The 18353-nt window shown below is 45.3% G+C and overlaps 1 protein-coding gene across 12 annotated transcripts in view; it reads right to left on the bottom strand.

The window, feature by feature from the left end:
* ERG (ETS transcription factor ERG) overlaps positions 1 to 18353 on the bottom strand; it is a 368978-nt gene that overhangs the window by 38877 nt on the left and 311748 nt on the right. For 8 of the 12 annotated variants that reach the window (XM_029603434.1, XM_029603439.1, XM_029603441.1 and 5 more), the window contains 2 exons: positions 6767 to 6970; positions 4750 to 4830 (listed from right to left, as the gene is read on the bottom strand). In XM_029603434.1, the coding sequence (XP_029459294.1) occupies positions 4750 to 4830; positions 6767 to 6970 (285 nt within the window). The remainder of the gene's footprint in view (positions 1 to 4749; positions 4831 to 6766; positions 6971 to 18353) is intronic. The other 4 variants (XM_029603440.1, XM_029603444.1, XM_029603445.1 and 1 more) reach the window with 1 other exon arrangement.

Here is an 18353-nt window from a genome sequence, read left to right as displayed (position 1 = left end):
GACATTTGCCCATCATGGGTTGTTGGGTTTTTTGGTGTGTTTTCACAACTTACACTTCCTCAAGGACTAGCAGGTGTGGGACCGGGTGGTTCTTGAGAATCCAAGAGGTTTTATTGTGATCAAGGTTGGGGACACTATTTGGGCCACTTGGGCCTTTAAGGAGAGCCCTGGAAGCATCAGGACATGTGTTAGCATCCTGATGCTCATACGGAAAGTTAGCTATTATTGCTGTGTTAAGGCATTTACTGCGTGGTAAACCCCTAACACAGCTTAGTAAATCATCCCCTTAGATTGTAATCCCGCTCTGAGGCAGGGACTTATCAACTGCACCTGAATTTGTAACTTGCTTTGAGGTCGGATTTGGAAAGACAGGAAATTAAATCCTAGAAACATAGACACATGACGGCAGACAAAGACCATATGGCCTATCTAGTCTGCTCATCCACACCAATTGCTCAACTCTACAACCCCTACCACTCCCTTAGAGATACCCTGTGCCTGTCGCATGGTTTCTTGAATTCAGATACTGTCCTTGTCTCCACCACCTCCCACTGGGAGACTGTTCCATCGATTCACTACTCTCTCCGTAAAGAAATATTTCCTTAGGTTACTCCTGAGTCTTCCTCCTCTCCCCCTCATCCCATGACCCCTTGTTCCAGAGCCTCCTTTTCACTGAGCGAGGACCGTCTCCTGTTTATTGATAATGTACCTCTGACATATTTAAATGTCTCTGTCATATCTCCCCTCTCCCGCCTTTCCTCTAGAACGTACATGTTTAGATCTTTAAGTCTGTCCCCATATGCTGTACAACAAAGACCTCTGACCATTTCGGTAGCCTCCCTTTGGACCGACTCCAGATGGTTTAAATCCTTATCCAAATCCCATATCCTTCTGCTGGAACAATTAGATAAATAAAAGCTATCTACTCCCCTTTCCTCTGTCCCCCTAGCACAAACAAACTCACTCCCTAGATGCTTGTCTGTTTTCTCCCTCTCCCCACCAAGATTTCGCATTGTCTTTTCCCTCCTTCTCAAATGTCTGTATATGTTCATATTGTAGCCAGCTCTGAACGTAGGAAGGGCTGGCTACAATATGATAAATAATAAATAGAAGCTTCGATTAGTTTGCTGTCTATGCCATGCTATATACTAACGAGACCGTGCTCACATCTGTCTTCAGGGGCCTAATCTTGGATTGGGACACCATTACCCAGCCTTGTTCTCTCTTTTTTGATGGGACTGTGTAGAAGTACATTTTCTCCAGACCACTACAAATGTTCTTTTTGTATAATAGTTTTGGGATGGGAGGGACTGCGAATTCCAAAATCATTTCCTTTGCTGTTTCCTCCAGGTTTGAACTCAGGCCACTGGAGATAAAAACCAGGTGTGCTCTCAATGCTGCCTATAAAACCCTTCAAAAATGTAATGATACCTGTGCTACTCATATTCTTACGAATCACCTTCTCTTGACCATAAATGTATTATTTATTTTATACTAAGTATTATCCAAAGTACAAAAGTACTAAGTATTATCCAAAGATTTTGTACATGATCTTTTAAGATCCTATAAGCAATGATCTTAACATGTGAGATCTAGAAAAGGAATCTATGTGCCCTTAAAATCTCCTTATGTTTGGATTATTCTTAGGTTAATCCAATAAAAGCTATCATAGCTTACAAAAAATATCAGTAGGGCTCCTACAACTCTGCATCCTACAGACACAAGAAGGGTGAAAAGTACATCTGGCCAATAGTTTCCCCATGCATCAGCCATGACAGTCCTGTGGACTTTGGATTTGAAGTTATTTAAAATGACACTGAAAGCACCAACGATCTTTATCATTTTGTTTTGTGTCGCTTCCAAAACAAAGCGAAAACCACCATATACTTGGTTTGTTTCTGTGCCATAAGTGTGCTAAATGGATTTAGCATATGCTAAAATTCATAAATGAAATTACTAGGTGATTCATTTAAGATAAATAAGAGAAAATATTTACTTTACCTTATGCATAATTAAACTCTGGAATTCATTGCCAGAGAATGTGGTGAAAGTTTTAGTGTAGCTGGGTTTAAAAAAGGTTTGGAAAAGTTCTTGGAGGAAAAATCCAGAAGCCATTATGAAGTTTGCCTTGGGGAAATCTACTACTTATCCATGGGATAAGCAGTATGTAATCTATCAATCCCTTAAGATCCTGCCAGGTACCTGTGACCTGGATTGTTCACTACTGGAGATAAGATTCTGGATTTGATGGACCATTAGTCTGAACTAGTATAGCAAAAAATAATAAAAGAAAAATGAAACAAAATTAAAGCTTTTCTCATGCACACCCTTAGACGGAAATTTTTAAACAGCCTCGTGACCACACATGTACGTGCGTATGCCGGCTTGCTTCCAGAGGCATGGCCATTGTATAATATATGCGGGTATATGCGCGTATGGTATAAAATAGGCTGTATGCATGTTCATGTGTGCACAATTTTATATGGATGCGCGTAAATGTCATCTCTACCACGTAAGTGTGGGGACTTTAATAGAAACGCGTGCCAATGCAATTACCAGGAAAATCACTTTGTTCCCAGTTCACCCAGGTAAGGGATAGGATTTCCTAACCCCCCTATTTAAATAGCCTTCCTTTTCCACTCTTAACCCCGACCCTTAACACTCTGCTGATCTGGTTGCATGGTAGGGGACCCCTGCACACATCTGTGCACGTAAGTATTTATATGCACATCTCTTGGCCTTCCCCGACATGCCTCACCCCTTTTTCAAAACGTTTGACTTATGCGCGTACTGGCAGATACGCATGTACACGGACGGCTCTTAAAGTCTGCTTGGCGCACGCCGGCCCAACATACTTGTGTAACTCCCGGTTTTGGTGTGGGCTGGGCTTTTAAAATTCACCTATTATTGTGGATTGGCTAAGTAGATTGAAGCTTTAACAGATGACATATGTAAGATACAAGGGCCACTAAAAAACAAAAATGTATTAGTGTTAGCTGTGAAATACACCTACAATAAGAAGTGCATGTTCATTGTGGCTTAATATGTTGCTAACTCGCCATTCAGTTTATGATCTATGAAATGTCTCAAAGAAAACAAGCAACATGATTGGGGGCATGCAATCACCTGACTGTGCATAGTAAACTTACCAGATTTGCATATCTGTTGAGTCATTAAAGAGCAATTCTTTTCAGAATATTGAAAAATAAATTAGTGCTCTTTCAGTTCAGGAATTAAACTTAATCATACCTCCTTGGGGTGAAGAATTCTTAGTGTAGACAGGGAGGCTAACTTAGAAAGCTATCTATGGTATAGAATTTGCACATATAAGTGGACGAGGGAGCTCCACGGGATATAAAATACCACATATTTCTGCTCCAAAAGAACGCACGTATGTTTCAGTATGCCCAAATATTTCCAATGCACGAAAACATTTTCTCTACCCATTTTATAAACATACACGCATATATTTTATGCATGAAATAATCATTACACTGCACGAATAAACACCCAGAATTACACACGGATGCAGGTATTTGATAAAGTATGCATGTGTACCGTTTTTCATGCATACTTGGGATCATCAGTTTGCTGATCCTTCCACCAGTTCACCCAGTTCTTCTCCAGTGAACCACCTAGACCCTCTAGCACTTCACCCTGAGCCCCCACTGGTCTACCCAGACCTCCCATCCAAAAACTGGAGATAACCAAAAAGTCTGATCTCAATTGCATAAGTCAATTAGCAGGTATAAAAGTGTATAAATAAGTTCGGTAATATATATGTGTATATCTCTTACAAAACGGCAACTACTGCACATACATCTGAATGCCCCTTTGTCCCCCCATTAAAATGTACCTGCAAAACTGAAAATATGCTTGTACTTGCGCCATTTATAAAACAGCATATATGCAGTACGTGTACATGCTGCTTCTGCATATATATGCTATTGTTACGCGTGGAACCCCTTTGAAAATTCTCCTTTTAGTTTGAAACAATTTACTACATACACAGCTTGCTTATGTTAAGTCTTTACATATGTGCTGCCCTTAGCAATACATAACTTATATGTAACATTAGCATATAGATATTATATAGTATTGATTTGGGTGCCAAATTTGCAAAACATTTTGCCCTTTCTCCTCCCAAAGCAAAGCTCTCTTTGAAAACAGGGTCAAAGCATTTATGGGTATTTTGGTTCTTAGAATAACAACAACCAGGTTATTATTTATGAAAATGATTGAGCACTTCCTCTGAAGCTTTGGGGGCATCCACTTTCCAGGCGGGGTACAAATTTTCAGATATGGAAAGGGATCCGAATGCTAACGACCTGTGGCTTGACAACCAACATGGACCAATCAGATCCCTGTGAGTGAGAGCAACTCTCTGCAAACATGGACACCCTTGCAGCTTCTAGAGGACTACTTGTTCTGCTTAAGGAATCTTAAAAAATGAATGTCTCAACAGTAACATTTTTAAACTCTGGACAGTGCATATGACTGCTTCCTTTCAGTATTTTGGAGTACTGCATAGTACACACAGAGAGTTGGGTTTTATTTTAAAATTAGAACTTTTGGCAATCATTGCCCCCGACAGGGGTAGTACTCCTAGACGTCCCGGACTTTAGACGAATTTGTCAACTTCCTGAATCCTCTATGTATTTGATTTATTTTATTTGGTTCATGTATACAACATATGAAGAGGAATCTTTATCTTTTGCTGAAGGAATGGGGGAGCAGTGCCAGCATTACCTGTGTTTCTAGCATGCATTAACCGTGGCGAGTTTTGTAAGGCCTTATCAACATCATCTGAAGTCAAATGTGGAAGAGGAGCTACAAAACAAAGAACAAAAACAAAGCAACACCATAATGAAAAAATAAATTGAGATTTATCTCTTCAAATCAGTTAAGAAATTGGGTTTTGATTCTGAGAGTAAAGCAAGATAACTTGTCAGTTGGGAAGAGCTACAGACAGCTGGGATCGCGGCACTCAACTGTTTCGACAATGGAAATACTTTTGGAAGGCTGGCCATGGGCCATGTCTTTGGGACATATTGTACCATGGTGTTGCACTGTTTCTCTGTTTCTCTTACGCTTGCTATTTAATTCTGAGTTGTAAAACTGCCAGCAATGGCAATACAGGAGGAGCTGGATTTTTATTAGCTGATCAATGAAATAAATGTGTGATTTTTTTTTTTCCTTTTTGGCACGCTAGACATTCTAGCTAAAAATGTTTAAGGTTAGTTTAGATTGAGGCTATGCTGTACATTCATGCCCACAATGGGTTTTTTTAATCATCTATTTAAAGTTTTTTGGAGGTTAACACAGAAAGCATTCCATTTGCTGGAGGAAATGCTATTATATTTGCTTCTATTGTCTTTTCAACCAAAAGCTGGGAGGTGAAGGAACTTTCTTGAAAATATAGAAATGCATATTAATGAACATATGCTTTAAAATACAAATAATTATTTAAGTAGTAAGGAAAATTTAGACTCGGCCATTCCCTGTCCCTTGCACCTAAAGCCCCAGTGAGGATAGCTTGAGAGACAGAAGTAAAGCCAAATACCCTTATCCTATCAGGGCATGAACAAGGAGGAAAAGTCAACACTTTAAATTCATTATGTAATATATATATCTATATCTATAGATATATATAGATATAGATATATATAAGCCAGGTGTGATGTTTGTGTGTTTGTCCCTCCTATTTTTATAATGGCTGCTACTAACACCTGGTGGCCACTGTTGGTACTGCAGCCTCCCTGTAGTTGAATTGGGTCAGTTTCTGATATAGCAGAGATGAAAGAGAGAGAGTGCTGGGGTCGGGCTGGGGAGAAAGTGCTAGCATTGGGCTGGGGAAGAGAGGAAGTGTGCTGGGGTTGAACTGTGAAGGGGAAGAAAGTTATGTGAGGTGGCTAGGGGGGAGAGCATGCTGGGAGAGGGGACAAAAGGGGGAAGAAGGCTGGGGTGAGGAACAGAAGGGGTAGGAAGGCTGGTGTAAGGAAGGGGAGCGGAATAATGTTGGGATCAGGAATGGGAAGGGGGAAAGAAAGCTGGGCTCGGGGAGGGGACAGGGAAAGAGGAAGTCAGAATGCATGTGTGTGTGCATATGTGTGTGTGAGTGCGCGTGCGTGTGTGTGTGCGTGTGTGAGAAAGTTCATCTTTCTCTCCCTCACTCCACCCTTTGCACTGGGGATTAGGCTATACCCATTGGGAGAGGGGCAAAGAGGGTAATTCTCACCCTTCAGACATAAGTTTAAAACCATTGGATCTGGGGGGAGAGGTATGATGGGGCAGAGACTGTACGCGTGTACCTGCTTGTCTAGCCTATCGTTTTTGATGGGTCTCTTCACTACTTGTTATTACAGATCATCCACTAGAATTTGTTGTATGGATATAAAGCTAAACAGGTGACTACTTTATCAGTTGAATATTCTCGTGAATTCACAGGCAGTTTTCCAGTCAGATACTGAGCTAAAAAGAATACCAGGTACCACCCACGCAGAACAGAGGATTCTCATCTGTGTATTCTAGGTAACTCCCACGAGATTTATTAAAGTAAATAATATTTGATTTTCCAGATCAAATTGATAACATTCAAAGAGAAATGTCCAAACTCTGGGCCTCATTTACGATGCATTTTTCCCATAGACACGGAATGGAAGAAAAGAATCGGTAAATCAGGCCCTCAAACCTTAGCCAAATATTTTCATTTGTCTTAGAACAGCTTCTCCTGCATTTCTGATAAAAGAGAGGGAAAGTTGCTTACTCTCTCGGAGGTAGTGAAGGTGTGAAAGGAGGATGTCGGCATTGTAGCTTGGGGTGAGTCTGTGGAAGTCCTCCTTGGTCATTTTGCACAGCTCTTTCCCATCAATGTTCTGGAACAATAAAATGTCAACGTCTGGAAGGCCGTACTCCTTCACAGCCCATTCTAGCCACTGGCGGACGTGATCTGTGCTCCACAATGTCGGATCTGAGCAGATTCAGAAACAAGAAAGCCGTTAGCTTTATTTTCTATTTTGCTGGTGAAATCAGAGTGCATTAGTAAACTAATAAAGGCGGACGGACCTGCCAGATTAAACCTACTAAGTATGAAAAGCAGACACACAGGGATACAGCAATAAAACCATCTGGATTTCCATAAGTGCACTTCATCCAAATGGAATTCTGACACTTTACAATTAATAATAGGCCAAATTTGCAAGGTTCACAAAACTCTGGTCCCATATCTCACATGGGATCAAGTACATCTATCCACCATCTGTCTTTTAGAGGTGTATTCCTATGCATTGGGGTAAGGTCAAAGAAATCCACCGGCTGCACAGATACCTCCACTGCAAACAGCAGTCATTCCAGCACCCAGATGCCAATTTTAAAGTGTCCCTAAGCACAGTGGCTTCTGTATATATTTAATACAATAGAGGACCTTATGCCTTCATTCACCATACAGACACTGGCTCCAATTATAGCTCTTATTTGGATCACGCAGAGCATGTAAAGACAATCTCTGCCTTCACTTTGCTGTTTCCTATCTATAATATACCATACCTTGGATCCCTGCCCTTACGGAAATAGACTGGATATGCTTACCAGTTGCCCCACAGATGTCACATGTGGCATGCATGCTGCAAGCATGTTGCACGCACGTGCACACACACACATTTCTGCGAGGCCGAGCCCAGTCCAAAAAAACTGGAGATCATCCGCAGAATATGGATTTGATTCTTTGTTTCCTAGCCCATCCTTTGCCTTGCCACATCAGCATGTGTGCTGCATTGCCCCCGATGTTCTATAAGCTGGAAACACCTGGAATTCTGACAGCTGAGCTCCATCCAGATATATTATAGCATGCTTGGCACGGAAAACCATTAAAGAGTCTGCGCTGGAAAGCTGCCCTTTCCCTAAGTCTCAGCGGGAAGATGGTGGGGGGGGGGGGGGGGGGGGGGGGGGGGGGGGGGGAACAGCAACAAGTTAATGGAGAAACTAAGCAAGGAATCTTTTCGGCAGGTATTTTCCGGTCCATCTCGGGCGCTCGGCGTAACAGCTTCAACATTGACTCCCGGTGGGGAGGTCATTTTCAGCCGACATAAAGTCCGAGGACTTTACACTTGTTTTCATAGCGAGAGTCCGAGCGCACTCGCAATTCGAAAATAATCCCGGAATTTACACGCAAACTTTTTGAAATGAAAACGCATGTAAGCCCAGTCCCCGCCCACCTCTCCGGAACGCCTCTCAGATATGTGGGGAGGGGAAGCGCACACAAGTTCTCCGTGCGTATTCTTCCCTGCATATTGGGCAGGCAGTTTCACAAGGTGCCATTTATGTGGGTAAAGAATTTATGACAGAGAAGTGGATAAGATTTAAAAGCAGCCTCAATGGACAGGGTGCCCATTTTGTCCCCTTAAATAAGTAGCCCTGCCCTTTGCAAAAATGTCAGAAATGGCTTCAGCTGGTCTTGGTGCCCTCAGAGTGACAGAGGTCTCACTACACCTTGCCCTAAAAGGGACGTCAGTGTAGCGTCTGTGTGTCAGAGAGGTAGTCCCGCCCCATTAGGAGGGGCTGCAAGGTGTATTAAAAAAAAACGCCTCCGCCGATGTGATGCAGTGGGAGATCTGGAGCTCTGCTGAGGGTGCCATCTCTCCCCAGAGCGCTGTCAGCGGGCCTTCTCCCTGCACGGGGAAGGTCTGGAGGAGAAGAGTGTGCTCCTGCTGAGGGAAGGTGGCTGGGACCCAAGGGAGAGGCTGGCCAGGTCTGCTGAGAAGAAGGAGTCCAAGAAGAGTCCTGGGAGTCCAGCGAAAGTTGGGAAGAAGTTGCTCCTGAGGAACATCAAGAGCCTGAAGAACCCTGAGGAGAAAAGGACTGCCGGGAAAGGCTGCGGGAGTAAACCTGCCTGGGGAAATCTACAGCGTGATCAAATCTGCCAAAGCTCGCCAAGAAAAGAGAAATGATCTTCATGCCCAGAGGGTGACAGGTGCTGGGGGGACCCAGGGTGGAAAGGTACCTTCCCCTACGAGCCTACCCGTTTGGGAAGAGCGGGAAAAGAGATGGATCTGTATTTTGGAAGTTGTGCCTTATCTTCGGACTTTGTGTTGCTGGAGTGCACCGTCTCATAGTGCTCTGTTGCTTGGATATTGTTTTCCTGCCACCAGTTTGGAGCAAAGACTTTTATTTTGAACAGCAGCACAGGTATGAGCAGTATTCATTTTTGGGTGACTGGACTGGTCTGCAGAAAAGCGCTGGAAGAAGGAAAACCCTTTATTTATTTATTTTATTTTTATATATACTGACATTCGATCTGAGATATCACATTGGTTTACATTCAGGTACTGTAGATATTTCCCTATCCCCAGAGGGCTTACAATCTAAGTTTTGTACCTCAGGCAATGGAGGGTAAAGTGACTTGCGCAAGGTATGACAGTAGGACTTGAACCCTGGCCTCCTGGCTCATAGCCCGCTGCTCTAACCACTAGGCTATTCCTCCTCCCTTAAAATGACTTCCCCCTTCCCCCAGTGTGGGAACCTCAGAAGGTCACATGACTTTGCAGGGTCTGTGACCCTCCTCCTATGCCCTTGTGCTGAAGAGCTGTCCGGGATGGGGGCTACACCAAAAAACAGTGAGTTTTCAGACTCAATCTGGATATGGCTAGGTACAGGCAGACTTCACCGCTGGGCGGGCTGTTATAAAGTGAGCCTCCCCCAGGCTGATGCAATATAGTGCGTGCAGGCTAGCACACCGGGTAACACTCTGCTGGATGTGTGTTTTGGATGTGATAAAATAACCCCTGATGCCTTATGGGGGAATAGCAGGTCCAAAACGCGCGTCCAATTGAACGCATAGCCAATAGTGCTCATCACATGCAGATTCCATTTACCTAGCATTTTGACAGTGGACTTGCACGCGCACACGTTCATTTCTGAAAATTCTCCTGTAACCGGCCGAGAACGCAGCAAACTACCTCGCGCAAAGTAGCACCCGCTTCAAGCAGGTCGCGACTTGTGCGTGGAACCGTACGCGCACAGGTTATAAAATCAAAAACTACATGCCCAGGTCGCAACTCCGGCCTCCTCGCGGAACACCTCTGCCTCGGTGCAAGCACAAGTATGATTACGCCTGTACTATTGTGTGCGCCGGTCTCCAAAACGCCACTTACACGCCTAAAACTGCTTTTACACGCATGTGTCGCTTTGAAGATGAAGCCCATAGCAGGGAGGCATTCGGGGCCGCAGGGTTAGAATGGGTGAGTGTAGTTTTACACGAGAAGAGTGCCCAGAAGAAAACACAGACGCAAATTCCGGCGGGAAATTTTTCTTGCGAGTATGAGCGGAATTTGATTATTTTGTTGTGATTATTGGTGAAAACCCTGCATGTAAAAAGTACCCACAAAGGGGTCGAGGTAATATCATGCTCACAAAAAAATGTGCGTCCATCCTTGACGCAATTTTTTTAAACATGCACACATCCCCTCTCTTGGGCACTCGATGTAATACTGAAATGAGCTGGTGCGCTGAAAGGGACGCCCAATAGCTAAATTGCGCGTCCAGGGCATCGAGCACCCAGGAGAAGTGGCTGTGTGCAGGTAAGGAAAACAGACACTCAGTTTTCCGAGTGCCCGTTTTCCTAACCCACGCACAGCCACAGATTAGGAAAATGGATGCTCGTAAATTGAGCTTCCCTTTTCCTAATCTGACCGCTGTCAAGATTTTTTTTTGTTTCCATGTTGCAGCTTTCTGTGGTTCCTGCTGCTTAGTATCGCAATGATATTAAGTAGGAGGAACCACAAAAAAGCTGTATTTTTTGCTTTTCTGAGCATGGCTTGGGATGCCTGAAAACTGAACGCCAGCTCTGGGCTGGTGTTAATTTTTGAGGGTTAAAATGTGCATTTCGGATGCATTTTTTTTTGTTTTACATCGGAGGTATTAGCTAATAGCCTCATCAACATGGCATTTGCATGTGATGAGCGCTATTAGCTATGCGCCGGTATGGATGCACGTTTTGGATGCGTTAATCCCGATATTGCATTTGGCGAATGTCTAGCGCATCCAAAACGTGCATCCAACCGCGAGTTTAGCGGCGCGCTGAGCTCAGTGCACGATATTGCATCGGCCCCAAAGCTTGCACCAAAGCAGCCCCTGAATGCATGCTTCAGGTCCTGACTTATGGGGAGAGGGATCAGGAGCTGTGGAAATAGGTGCAGAAGAGCGAGAGAGACAGCATGGCAAGGAGGGGAGTATATGGTTTATTTTTATATATTTAAAATGCATCATGTTGGGGTAGGGAAGCCCCCCCTCATCGCAAACAAGCTCATTTTCTCTTCATATTTTTTTTTTCCTTGTGGGTCCTCCAGACAAGGCATTCCGTGCCAGTAAATCCCTGATTTATGCCAAAATTATTGCTCACTTGTAATGTACGGCCAGGGCACCCATCATGGACTGAGAAACGTTCTCCTTTCTGCAGGGGGGGGGGGGGGGAGTGGGAGGAAGCTCGCAGTACTCTAATAGCCAAGAGGCTGTATTTTGAGAGGAGGGCGCCTCAGCACATGTGCGCAGGTTGTGAAATGCCAACATGCCTGGGTTTTGTGGTTTTCAGATATAACTGACACAAACTATAACTTGCAAGAATTTGGCCACACCGACTCCTCTAGGGCTCCAGCTGAGCAACTGAAAACTGGATTAAGCAACAGCTCGTTAGGATTGCTCATAATAGTAAATCATCAAGTGAAAACACGTTGGCAGAAAATGGTTTTACTTATACAGCTCGACAGACCACAGCTGCAGATGGGATGTGATACCATATTCAGAACCTGCTCCGGCTTTGCGAGCTCGCATGTCAACAAAAAATATGTTTTGCTGTTGAGTTTCTTGGAGCTCCAGTTTTCCATTTTGTGTGCGTGGGGGAGGCGGAAATGCGCAGGCATGCGTAACCAATGCTGGCCAAGCTACAAGCGCCCCCCTTGCATACTCTCTAACCAACAGAAAAGCTCTCCCAAAGGACATGCGCCCCCTTTCACAGCCGATAACCAATAGAAGAGCTCTCCCAACTGTGGTGGGCCCTTTTCCAACCTCTAACCAATAGGATACGTCTCCCAGCTGCCCAGGTTACCGCCCACAGTCTCCGATTGGCTGGACCTGTCCCAAACATACTTAAATCATCTATAGGTTCCTAGAGGGTATACAAGGAGTTTATGGGGAGTAAAGGACATAGGGTCACACTAGCTATGGCTGCACCTGAGTTTCTCGTTGAACAATACATTCGTTTATTGTTTTCTGTACAATATCTCTTGGAGATACTGTATTTTTTTTTCAAATCTTAGATATGTTTCAAAGAAACTATTTACAAAAGATTTTCTTTCACTCTGTGCCTACAGCAAGATCTCAACTGTTTTGTGAAAATATTCCAGAGGTTTCCTTCAGCAGTTCAACTCAGAGCTTTATTCCCACTCAACAGATTTATCAGGCTGTACGGGCTTTCTCTCTGCCTTCAGGCCCTGCATAGGGCACTTACTTCCAGGTCTCTCACTCCCAGCTCCTCCCGCTCAGTTCCCAGTCCTCAGTGACGGCAAACAGCTTTCTTATTCTTAGCAGCTCCGTATGTGGCTTTAAGGACCAATCTAGTTCGGCAGGGGTGGGGAACTCTTTCAGTTACATCTGCTGAACTCCACGGTGCCCAAGTCACTGGCCGTCAGGCCCCAAGTTCAAGGTTAGTGAAAGCCCCTTTTTATCCCCTTACTGTTAGGAGCCTGATAGTTTTCCCATTCACTGAAAATTCCCAGGTTTGATATGCAATGCTGCCAATAAAGGGCGCCTCTGCCGCTTTTTGAGGGCGACCTGAACTGGAGTATCCCCTCCCAGGAAAATGCATTTACAAAAGAGTAATGAGCTCACAGGAATGGCGTACACAGCAAAATCAAACAGGGGAGTTCTTTTAAAAGAAGTCTGCAATGACTGCTTTTGAAGGGCACGCATTTTCCTCCACATGTGGGCCAATTTTAAAAGCCTTGCGCGCACAAAAAGTCGGGGATTCCGCACGTGGGCGGGGCCATGCGCGAGCTGCAAGCATTTTCTAAGGGGCTCGGCCATGTGCATATCCCCTGCTATGCATCGAAGTGCCGGGCCTCAACAAAGGGGCGGGGAAGGGGAGGAGCAGGACAGCACTATTAGACGCCGTGCTGGGGACGCACTCGCCGGCAGCCAGCCAGCGCACAAAAGATACTTCTGCTCCAGAGGTACATTAAGTATTATAATAAAAAAAATTGGGGATAGTTAGGGTATTATAAGGAAAACAAAATATGAAGAGAAAATGAGCTTGTTTGCGATGAGGGGGGCTTCCCTACCCCAACATGATACATTTTAGATATATAAAAATAAACCATATACTCCCCTCCTTGCCATGCTGTCTCTCTCTCTCTTCTGCACCTATTTCCACAGCTCCTGATCCCTCTCCCCATACGTCAGGACCTGAAGCATGCATTCAGGGGCTGCTTTGGTGCAAGCTTTGGGGCCGATGCAATATCGGGCGCTGAGCTCAGCGCGCCGCTAAACTCGCGGTTGGATGCACATTTTGGACGTGCTAGACATTCGCCAAATGCAATATCGGGATTAGCGCATCCAAAACGCGCATCCATACCGGCGCATAGCTAATAGCGCTCATCACATGCAAATGCCATGTAGGTTGCGGAGGAGAGGGGAAGAGGGAGGAAAGATAGGGTTAGGGTTAGGGAAGTTCCCTCCCAGTCCGCTCCTTTATCGGAGCAACTGGGAAAAACCGAAATCACATCACCGCACATAAATTAAGAAATACCCCCCCCCCCCGCACACACGAGCCGCAGGCTGCCTGAACATGCGTGCGCAGATGTTAAAATCTGGCGCTTATGGGTGCGTGGACATCGCATTTTATAACATGCGTGCGCCAATGCACGCATGTTATAAAATGATTGCGTCCATGTGTGCGTGCCAGGAACCGCGCGCACATGGACACACGTGCACACCTTTTAAAAATGTACCCCATAGTGAGGGGGCAATATTGAAATGCATTTATGCAGGTAAATAGCGATTTACTTGGGTAAAGTGACTGAAAGCTGAGCCTCCTCCTCTCCAGTTGGCTAAAAGCAAGTGCATGGCTTCACTATGGGGTAGATTTTCAGACATACGCCCAGGCGTAGATTTGTTCACCCAACCTGGCGCGAACAAATCTACGCCCGATTTTATAACATGCGCGGGCAGCCGCGTGCATGTTATAAAATCCAGGGTCAGCACGCGCAAGGGGGTGCACAATTATGCAACTTGCGTGCACCGAGCCGCATAGCCTTCCTCCGTTTCCTCCGAGGCCGCTCCGATTCGGAGCGGCCTCGGAGGGAACTTTCCTACCGCCTCCCCCCACCTTCCCCTCCCTTCCCCTACCTAACCCACCCCCCAGCCCTATCTAACCCCCCCCCCTGACCTTTATCGTCGAAGTTAGGCCTGCCTCCGGGCAGGCCTAACTTGCGCGCGCTGGCTGGCTGCCGGCGCGCCATCCCTCAGCAGGGCCGCAACGGAGGAGGCCTCGGCCCCGCCCCCCGAATGCCCCTTTTTCGAAGCCCCGAGACATACGCACAACCCGTGGCTTGCACGCACGTATCTTACGCGTGTAACCCTTTGAAAATCTACCCCAATATGCGTACGTTTAAGCGGCATTTGACGGAGACGACCCTTGGAATGTGTTCTGGGCGGGGTCAAAAAATTATGCACCTAGATTGCCTTTTCAAATGTCTGCGTATTATTTTCCACTGAAATTTCACCTCCACAAAAAAAGCAGGAACAGAAACTCCCCAGGTACCTTGGACCCATGCCAATATTCAAAGGGAAAGCAGGCACAGGCTTTCCCTTTGAAAATGAGGTGCAAGGTTAGTGCCAGTAGACTCTGCACCTAGGTAGGGGCGTTGAAAATTGCCCTCATTAAAGACTAATGTCCTAGATTTTCTCTTAATCTTTCAATATTGATCTCTGGAAATAAAAACAAGCACCTAGCAATTCTTAACCGTGGATGCCTGTGGGACTATTCATCCCACCGCTGCATGCCATAATCTACTGGAAAGCTGAGCCACCTTAAACAATCTGAACTGAACAGGTTCTGGCAAACCTAATATGACTATAAAAATTAGGGTTTTAATTTCAGCCCGGTGAGAGTCAACTAGGGAGTCCAAACTAGGGGTGCTGGAGCCACAAATTTTTTTTCGGGGGGCGGGGAGTTTGTATAGTTTTATTCTTTTAATTTTATTTTTGTTTCATTTTTTGAACTAGCATGCACTATTTCAAAATGTGGGGGAGTAAGGGTTTGCTTTGTTTTGTTTCAAAAGACTGCGCATCCCGAGTCCTAGACAAAAACCCAAGCTGGAACAGACCCATTCAAGCTAGGATTAGAGCTGGCATGCAGCTAGTGCTCACTGACAGCACACGTTAGACAGTGGAGATTTGTGACAGTGAATTTCCTGATAGGATAAACAAACAGGATGTCCCTTTTACTCCCAGTATATTACAATGGAGCCAAACTGGTTAGCCCTGTTATAGCAAAAAAAAACAAAACAAATTGGCTGAGCAATATAGGTGATGTTAATGGAAATATTACTAAATCACCACTATGGTTTTTTTTTTGTCTATTTCAGCTTAAACCGATTTTTACCCATAAATTCCTGGATTTTTCCATCGGTGACAATAGTTTTAACCGATATTCACCTTAATTTTAGGATGATTAAAAGCTGCTCCAGAGCTCAGCATTTCAGGAGCTCCAAAGCGCATGCCTTGTTTTAAACTTCACCTCCTCACCCCCCCCCCCCCCCCCCCCCCCTAAGCAGTCAAACTACCTGCTGTCCGGTGCTGCAAATGCGTTTGAAGCAGGCCCTGTCCACCAGAAGTACTTCCTGGCCCTGGACAAAAGCCGAAGTGGAGGGCTGCAGAGCTTGGGAGTAAGCATGTGGCTGAAAGAAAGAGGAAAAACCTGGATCCATCACCAGCAAGGATGAATGCTATTGCTGTGCAGGGAGGGGGGAGAGGAATATGCTAGGCAGGGGATGGGGGTAGAGATGGGGATGCTGCTGAGCAGGTGGGTGGGAGAATCTGCTTAATATTGTTTTATGGTCCTGGCTTCTGTCCACCAAAATAAAGCTCCCATATTTACCCGGAAAAATAATGAGTCAATTTTTTTCAAATGATTTTCTCTTGCTTTTTGTTCTTGTCATAATAAGCCCTGATATATTCCCGGGAAAAATAACGAACAATAAAAAAAGCGAAAATGAAGGTCCCTATCTATGCAGAGGAATGGTAACTTTAATACTGGCGCACGGACACACAAGTGCGTGCATCCGTCGACCCACATCCAGGGCCGCGGCCATTGTATATCATACGGGCGTATATGCGGGTACATTATAAAATAGGCTGTACGGGCGCATGAGCACGCAAGTGCCACTTCCACCCTGTAACTGGGAGAATTTTAGAAGGAACGTGCGCCAACGCCATAGCTGGTTTTTCCAGTTCACCATGATAAGGGATCGAACTTCTAACCATCCCAAGTTTAGTAGCCTCCCTTTCACCCTGTTAGCCCCGACCCTTAAAACCCCACTGACTAGCCTAGACCTTTTTGCTTTAATACTTACACGCCATTCACAGAAGAAGTACATTTACGAGACGGGGACCCCGGCGCACGTGAGGATGCGCATGTATTCACGTGCACGTTTCTTGGCCAGGCCCAAACCCATGCCTTCTCACCCCCCCCCCCCCACCCCCTTTTGCAAACTTTTTACTTGTGCGTGCAGCAGGCGCTAACGCGCGTACTCGGCTAGCTTTTAAAATCCGCTCGGAAAGACGCCCTGTAAGAGGGTAATTTTACAACCAGACGCCTAACTTACGCATTTCAAAAAACACATATAAGTGATGCCAGAGTTTCAAAACAAACTTATGTGCCCCAAGTTCACTTTGAAAATTATCCAAACATCCACTCAAAATGACACCCAGTCTGTGCAGCACGTGACTCGCGCAGGTTAATTTACCCCCTCACGTTTTACAATCAGATGTACGCACGTAAATCTCACGTCCATCCCCACCCCCTCAACCGAATGTCTACTGTTCATGCGCATAAAACCAGGCCACCCACACACTTTTAAGCGCACAAACCTGGGCAATTTTATAACGAGCCATTTACAGGTATGAACCCATGTTTTATGTGGGTAAATGGTTTTGACAATTACCCCCTAAGAGCACAATTCGCAGTGAACCCTTAACAACGTAAGGAGGCAATTTATCGTGCCGTGATATTTTGCCATGGGAGAGATGATATATCACAGGAGGGCACCGTTCTGACGATATTTGCCCCTCCCTGGGGTAAATATCGCAGTGGTTTCGTGGTGACACTTTTTTTTTTACCACGAAAGAAAACCCACGATAAATAAAAATATCGCCAAGAAACATGAAAAAATGCCACAACGACGGCCCCCACTTTACCTGGGGTTTGCCATCATGCTAAAGGGCCACGCGGCCCAAAAACAACTCCCCCTCCCAACCCCTTCTGCTGCCCCTGAGGCGACCTAGCGGGCCAGAAGGTTTAAAAAATAATCGCACACCAATGCTCAGTCCCCAAGACAAAGGCTGGTCAGCGCCATTATGGAAAATGGCACCGCCTGGCCTGGAGCCTAGGGGACACTCCAGGACACCACTAGACACCAGGGATGTCTCCTCAAGGTATGGAGGTTCAGGGGTGGGCCACTAGAATACCAATGACTTATTTTTACCTAAGAGTCGAGTCTGGAGGTAAGGGAGAGGGGCCAACAGATACCAGGGATTTGAGCTATGAAAGGGGAGGGTGAAGACCTTGAGGGAGAGGGAAGGAACTGTGTGGGGATCATTTTGGAAAGGGGTGGGGTTTGGGAAGGGGCGGGGCATGATCATGCAATTATTTTTTATATTTTTCCATTTTTTGGCCTGCTATGCCACCTCTAGAGGCAGCGGGGGAGTGGGTGGAGCTCTTCCAAGAACCCCTCCCCGGGGAGGATTTTTTTTCATTTTGGGGGGTGTTGTTTTTCAGGCCACGTGGCCCTTTAAATTTTTTCGCAGGAGCATCAAGGTGTATGCCAGTGTCCCAATGCTCCCATAGCAAAATATCTACACCTCCTCAATTTTCATTAAAATAATGTAGCTTCCCTTTTCTTTGACAAGCCGCGTTATTTTATTAGCATAGGATTACCTATGCTTTCGTTTCTTTGCATGCATTTGAAAAATGTGTGCATGCAAATGTATGCTCAGGAGCAAATTTCAATAGGGGCATATTTTTTTTAACAAACTATCATGCAATATCACAAATATCACATGATATCACCACAATATGGATATAT

This window comes from Rhinatrema bivittatum, chromosome 5 (assembly GCF_901001135.1).
Source record: "Rhinatrema bivittatum chromosome 5, aRhiBiv1.1, whole genome shotgun sequence".
Classification (NCBI taxonomy): Eukaryota; Metazoa; Chordata; class Amphibia; order Gymnophiona; family Rhinatrematidae; genus Rhinatrema; species Rhinatrema bivittatum.
Note: the sequence above shows the minus strand (reverse complement) of the source record. Positions and strands in the feature narration are given on the sequence as shown.